We start from the raw sequence: 7,333 nt of genomic DNA, 5'->3' as shown, positions 1-7,333 counted from the left end.
ACAAGAAATTCAACTTCTTTAGTAAACCACGGTTCCCTCGCTCGACCACTTCCTCCCTGCCTGACAGGTACATACTTCTCAAGGACACGCAGTAGCTGTTCCTTGAACAGGCTCCACATTTCAATTGTGCCCAGCCCCTGCAGTTTCCTTCTCCATCCTATGCATCCTAAATCTTGCCTCATCGCCTCATAGTTGCCTTTCCCCCAGCTATAACTCTTGCCCTGCTTTATATACCGATCCCTTTCCATCACTAAAGTAAACGTAACTGAATTGTGGTCACTATCACCAAAGGGCTCTCCTACCTCCAAATCTAACACCTGGCCTGGTTCATTACCCAGTACCAAATCCAATGTAGCCTCGCCTCTTGTTGGCCTATCTACATACTGTGTCAGGAAACCCTCCTGCACACATTGGACAAAAACTGACCCATCTGAAGTCCTCGAACTGTAGCGTTTCCAGTCAATATTTGGAAAGTTAAAGTCCCCCATAACAACTACCCTGTTACTTTCGCTCCTATCCAGAATCATCTTTGCAATCTTTTCCTCTACATCTCTGGAACTTTTTGGAGGCCTATAGAAAACTCCCAACAGGGTGACCTCTCCTTTCCTGGTTCTAACCTCAGCCCATACTACCTCAGTAGACGAGTTGTCATCAAGTGTTCTTTCTGCCACCGTAATACTGTCCTTGACTAACAATGCCACACCTCCCCCTCTTTTACCACCTTCCCTGATCTTACTGAAACACCTAAACCCCGGAACCTGCAACAACCATTCCTGTCCCTGCTCTATCCATGTCTCCGAAATGGCCACAACATCGAAGTCCCAGGTACCAACCCATGCTGCAAGTTCACCCACCTTATTCCGGATGCTCCTGGTATTGAAGTAGACACACTTCAAACCACCTTCCTGCCTGCCGGTACACTCCTGCAACCTTGAAACCTGATTTGTGACCTCACTACTCTCAACCTCCTGTACACTGGAGCTACAATTCAGGTTCCCACCCCCCTGTTGAATTAGTTTAAACCCTCCCAAAGAGCATTAGCAAATTTCCCCCCCAGGATATTGGTACCCCTCTGGTTCAGGTGTAGACCATCCCGTTTGTAGAGGTCCCACCTACCCCAGAATGAGCCCCAATTATCCAGGTATCTGAATCCCTCCCTCCTGCACCATCCCTGTAGCCACGTGTTCAACTGCTCTCTCTCCCTATTCCTCGCCTCGCGAGCACGTGGCACGGGTAACAAACCAGAGATAACAACTCTGTTTGTTCTAGCTCTAAGCTTCCACCCGAGCTCCTTGAATTTCTGCCTTACGTCCCCATCCCTTTTCCTACCTATGTCGTTGGTGCCTATGTGGACTACGACTTGGGGCTGCTCCCCCTCCTCCTTAAGGATCCCGAAAACACGATCCGAGACATCACGGACCCTGGCACCTGGGAGGCAACACACCAACCGCGAGTCTCTCTCGTTCCCACAGAATCTCCTATCTGTCCCCCTAACTATGGAGTCCCCAATGACTAATGCTCTCCTCCTCTCCCCACTTCCCTTCTGAGCAACAGGGACAGACTCTGTGCCAGAGACCTGTACCCCATGGCTTTCCCCGGTAAGCCGTCCCCCCCAACAGTATCCAAAACGGTATACTTGTTTTTGAGGGGAATGGCCACAGGGGATCCCTGCACTGTCTGCCTGTTCCCTTTCCGTCCCCTGACTGTAACCCATCTACTTTTTTCCTGTACCTGAGGTGTGACTACCTCCCCGTAACTCCTCTCAATTACCCCCTCAGCCTCCCGAATGATCCGAAGTTCACAGAGCTTTACCCCCAGCTCTCATTCTATTGGTTGTCTGATATGTCATTTCTCAACATTAGCCACCAGATTTCTTCATTTTCGTGGCATCCCATTCTTCCACAGTCATTAAAAAGTGAGCAACCTCTTTATGAAAACCGAAAGAACTGCGGATGCTGTTCTGAGGAAGGGTCAGAACGTAAATCCGACTTTTTCTTCACAGATGTTGCCAGACCTGCTGAGTTTTTCCAGCAACTTCTGTTGTCGTAATCTCTTTCTGAAACCTTTCAATGACTCTTGACTGCCAGACAGACTGTTCACAACCTGTCTCCAGTACAATAAGTTGTACAAAGTTTAAAAACAGAGGCTTTGTTAATAACAGCCTTCTAGATTTACTTTGATTGCTCCCAGTGATGTCCTTTAGGTACTGTTGGCACTTTAATGGATAGCATGGTGGCTCAGTAGTTAGCACTGCTGCCTCACCAAGGGATTTTAGTTCAATTCCAACCTCAGGCAACTGTCTGTGTGGAGTTTACACATTCTCCCCGTGTCTGTGTTGGTTTCCTCCGGGTGCTCTGGTTTCCTCCCACAGTCCTAAGATGTGCAGGTTAGGTGGATTGGCCATGCTAAATTGCCAATAGTGTCCAGGGATGTGCAGGCTGCGTAGGTTAGTCATAGTAATTGCAGGGTTGCAGGGGTAGGGGGTGGGTCTGGGTGGGCTGCTTTTTGTGGGGTTGGTGTGTACTCAATGGTCTGCTTCTACACCATAGGGATTCAATAAAAATAAATGTTAAATTGAGGCAACAATAACTCTACCCTGATAATGTATTTTTTAATATTTTAATGGTGTTGCAGTCAGGGCTAACATTAATTTGTTTTCCATGGTTTCCCAAATTTTCGATGTATGGTGTATTTGGCAGTATGTGATATTATCACTACTTTTATTATGACAGTACAGTAGGGGATTTAATCCTTAATCAGTTCCTGAAATGTACTACTTGTACACATCCCCTGACTTTTACATTAGAAATAGGGAGAAGGAAACAAAGCACTGAGCAGAATCTTATTAGCACAGGCCACCACCCACCTTGACTCTTTCTGCCCTTCTCGTAGCCGTTTTCCTCCCGGAGTGAGAGAAGGCAGCTTCAACTGGATATGGAAGTGGGTAGTGAAATAACTCCCCAGAGGCTGGTATCCCATCACCAAATCACCTTTTATTTATACGTGGAGAGTCCTTGACACTGATCCAGCTCTCAAAGTGAACAGAGCCTCACACATTCCTGTTTATATCTGTCAGCCAGGGCTCCCTGATCGGATCAGATTAACGGCCCCAATCAGAGGACTCAGATTCAATGAGGTCCACCTGGCTGACCCTGGTTATAATCACTACAGGTAGCACTGCTGCTCCTGTTGGTGCGGACAGCTAGATTTCCCGAGCAGTGAATAGGCGGTGCAGAGGGCCTGCAAGGTTAGTGTTAGCAGAGTCTGGGACAGTGACAGTGAGTGAGAAAAGATGTTGCAGGCATTAGTGAGAGTGATAGAGCATGAGCTTTGGTAGCAGGTGGGCTCTGTAGCAGAGATAGAGTGAGTAATGAGGTGAGTTTGGTGAGGCGAGGCCTCGTGGTGAAAAACCCTTCAAAATATTCAATGCAACTCACACTTCCCCAAAAACCTTCAGATTCAGTCTAGTGTGTTTATGTGTAATCTGAGGTGACACACAAAGGCAATCTGTCAGTCTATACTTACTGTTATGAAATAAAATTGAGCAGAGTTTGGTAATCACACAAGAGCAGAACAGTACCAGCCAATTTGCTGATGCAGCTTCATGCATCTGGACACATTCCGAAAATGCATAGTGACTATTTGAGCATGTTGGCCTTGCGGTCAATGTCAGCCTTTCAAAATGTTCTGTGTTTGAAACCCATGGAAGAGCACTGACAGAAAATCTGTATTTCAGGCAGTTGCGTTATGAGTGGAACATGCAGAACAATACTTGCTATGTGGTCCAGGCCAGCAGCTCCTTCACCTATGGCTATGAATATCTTGGCTGCTCACCCCGATTAGTAATCACGCCACTCACTGACCGCTGTTGGCTTACTCTGACTGGAGCCCTGCACCTGAACCTTGGAGGCTCGCCTGCAGGACCAACAGGAACTGGCAAAACAGCAACTGTGAAAGACCTTGCCAAAGTAAGAGTCAAGTATGATACATGATTAGAATGTTATCTTTCCCAAATCGCTGACACTTGAAATTCAGCTCCAATTCAGCTGCAATTTTAATGGAGGCTTTCACAAATACAGTGCAGTAAAATTAACATTATGATCAATAAGTCAGTTTCCTTTCTAAATGTTAGATTAATAGATGTTAGATTAATAAATGCCTGATTGAAACATAGAACATTTAGGAGCAAATTTAGTTCAGAGGAAAATAGGAACAGGACTAGGTCATTCAGCCCCTCGAGCCTGTTCCACCATTCAATGAGATCATGGCTGATTTGTGGCCTAACTCCATATTCCTGCCTTTGGACCATATCCCTTAGCATATTTGCTTAATAAATATTTCTTTATCTTACCTGAATACTGACTGGGATAGTGGTAGTGTAAGGATCTGTGAAGGAAAAGTGTTCCTAAAGTGTTTTCAGGAGAATTTCCTACAGCACTGTGTTTGCAGTCCAAAGAGGAAGGAGACACTGCCAGCTCTGGTTCTGGCAACTAAGATGAGCCAAGTAGATGAAATGACAAAGGGGAACATTTAGGGGAAAGTGATTACTGTGTCATAAGATTCAGGGTAACTATGAAAAGGGTGATGAATAATGCAGAGTAAAAATAATTAATGAGGAAAGCAATCTTCAATGGGTAAGAAATAGATGTGGGTCAAATAAATTAGAGTCAAAAACTGGCAGGAAAAGAAATAGTGGAGCATTCAAAGAAGAGAGAGTAAAGGTATATTCCCTTCAACAGAAGCTATAAGGCAAACAGGTCCAGATGGTTGGGTGACAAATAAGGTAGAAATAATGATAAAAAAGAAAATGTGTACTTGTGGCAAACGTCGGGCAGAAAATAGAGAAACAGGCTAAATGTAAAAGCTCCAAGGAAGGAGGTAAAACAGCAAATGAGAGAAACAAAGAGGGAATGTCAAGAGACTGACAGCTAACACAAAAGGGAATTCCAAAGTCTTCTGTTGCCATTTAAATAATAAGAAGATGGTGTGAGGAGGAGTGGAGCTGACTAGAGAGCAGAAAAGGAAATTTACTCATGGAGGAATGATAACTTTGCATCTATCTTTACCAAGGAAGGAGACATTAACTAGGCCATTGTAAAAGAGGAAGGAATTCAGACACAAGAGGGGCTGTTAACTGTCAATCATCATTAATTGCTGCATTCTCCATGGCATTGCCTGTAAAAAGTTATAATCCACTAGCGAAAAAGTTAGCACTCTCCTTTCGAGCAGTAAGAAAATTGGTTTTCCCCTTGACTTGATATTCTTGCAAATGGTCCTGTTGAGTGCAAGATGAAAAGCTTCAACAAAAGAATATTTTTTCAGCAATAATTAAGTTGTGTACAGGTAGTTCTGCAATAACGCATGTTTTGTTAATAGGAATTGGCTGTAATGCGATTGATGAATAGTGGATGCTGTCTGGATAACACAAACTTTCTGCTGTATGGGTATAGCAATTTTCTATGGCGATTTCCCCATAATGCAATTTTCTATAGCACGAGGTCACACAAGAATGCAACTATTGTGTTGTAGGACAACTGCCTGTAATTCCAAATGACTATTCACTAAAGGTGGAAGGACATATGGAGAGACAATGTTAATACAGAAGAGATGTACAAGAATGGTTCCTGGGATGAGGTTCAGTTATAGAGAAAAATTGGAGAAGTTGTTCTCTTTGAAGAAGGAAAAGGTGAGAGCAGATCTGATTGAAATATTCAAAATCATTTGGACAGATATTTTCATGCAGCAAGTGGTTAGGGTCTGGATTTCCCTTTTTGAGAGCGTGGTCAAAGCAGCTTTAATTGGGGCATTCAAAGGGAGTGTTTGAAAAGGAACAAAGTGCAAGTTTACAGGAATGATGTAGGACAATAACCCTAAATGAGATGCTCATTTGAGAGCTGGTGCAAGCATGGTGAGCTGAATGATTTTTGTCTAAACATGCTATAGAAATACAAGTAACTGTTATCGCGATATGGATCTTCTTTCTTCAGAAATGTATCTCATTTATTCTGCCCATTCAATATTCTTCTCTGCTGACACTTAATTACCCTCAAGGAGACTATATTCTCCCTTTCCTCCTCCTCCCTCCATCTTTTTCTGTTGCTCTCTCCCCACAATAGATTATGTAAATTGTTTCCCTTCAAGGTCCCAAAAATTTACTTGAATCACATCTCTTTATTGTCAGAAGCTGGTAAGTATTGTCAGTAACTACAGCATTACCTAATTGGGGCATGTTTTATTCAGTGAGCAAATGGGTTTGGTCAACTGATGAGCACTTCTGATAGAAGCTGAGACAAAACGGTGCTGCCTGAGCCTGTTGTACAACCAACACATGAAATGCAGACAGTGCTAGTGACACAATGGTTTATAGATTTGAAAGCTAATGCCATCAGTCCTCAAATGGTATGTTACAAGATAGGAATAGACACCTCCAGTTGGACTGGAGCAGATTGTTGTGTTCTGTTTCCTCTGATTTTGAGCCACTAACACCACCATCAAAAGTAGGTAGAATTCTGATAAGAGTTTAAAAGGGATCCAGGGAAAGAAGCTGCTCCCCTTCTCAACTCTCCAGTTTGGAACTTAGGAACAGGAATAGGCCAGTCAGTCCTTCGAGCCTGTTCCACCATTCAAAAAGATCATGGCTGACCTGTGGCCTAACTCCATATACCCACCTTTGGTCCACAACCCTTAATACCTTTGCTTAAGAAGAATTTAATCTGAATAAAAAACCAAAGAACTGCAGACGCTGGAAATCAGAAACAAAAACAAAAATTGCTGAAAAATCTCAGCAGATCTGGCAGCATCTGTGGAGACAAAGCAGAGTTAATGTTTTGGGTCCAATGACCCTTCTTCAGAACCTAATCCATTCAGAATTTAATTGAAGTCAGGTTTAAAATTTACAACTGATTCAGCATCAACTGCCGAAGAGAGTTCCAAATCTCTACCACTCTTTGTGTGTAGGAGTGCTTCCTAACATCTGCCCTGAACAGTCTGGCCCTAGTTTTTAGACTAGACTGCCTAGTTCTATAATTGAGTGGAAAATTGTTTTTATGTTCCTGTCTGTTCCTATTAATATCTTGAAGATGTCTATCAGATCACCCCTTAACTTTTTAAATTCTGGAGAAGACAGGCCTAATTTATACATTCTCTCCTCATGACTAAATTCCTAAAGTCCAGGTATCAAATTGCCACGTCCCCTGGCCCATCCAGACTACCTTTTTCTTTACTTAGTTGTAGGATGTGGGCATCACTGGCTGGGTCAGCATTTATTACACATTCCTAAATGCCCTTGAAAAGGTTGTGATGAGCTGCTTTTAATGTACCCATGCAGCAGTAG

At 43.5% G+C, this 7,333-nt stretch overlaps 1 protein-coding gene across 1 annotated transcript in view; it reads left to right on the top strand.

The window, feature by feature from the left end:
• LOC125483089 (dynein axonemal heavy chain 6-like) overlaps positions 1 to 7,333 on the top strand; it is a 343,417-nt gene that overhangs the window by 103,986 nt on the left and 232,098 nt on the right. Inside the window, 1 exon segment of the mRNA XM_048596614.1 lies at positions 3,737 to 3,968. Within this exon segment, the coding sequence (XP_048452571.1) occupies positions 3,737 to 3,968 (232 nt within the window).

Source organism: Rhincodon typus, chromosome 5 (genome assembly GCF_021869965.1).
Source record: "Rhincodon typus isolate 14 chromosome 5, sRhiTyp1.1, whole genome shotgun sequence".
Classification (NCBI taxonomy): Eukaryota; Metazoa; Chordata; class Chondrichthyes; order Orectolobiformes; family Rhincodontidae; genus Rhincodon; species Rhincodon typus.
Note: the sequence above shows the minus strand (reverse complement) of the source record. Positions and strands in the feature narration are given on the sequence as shown.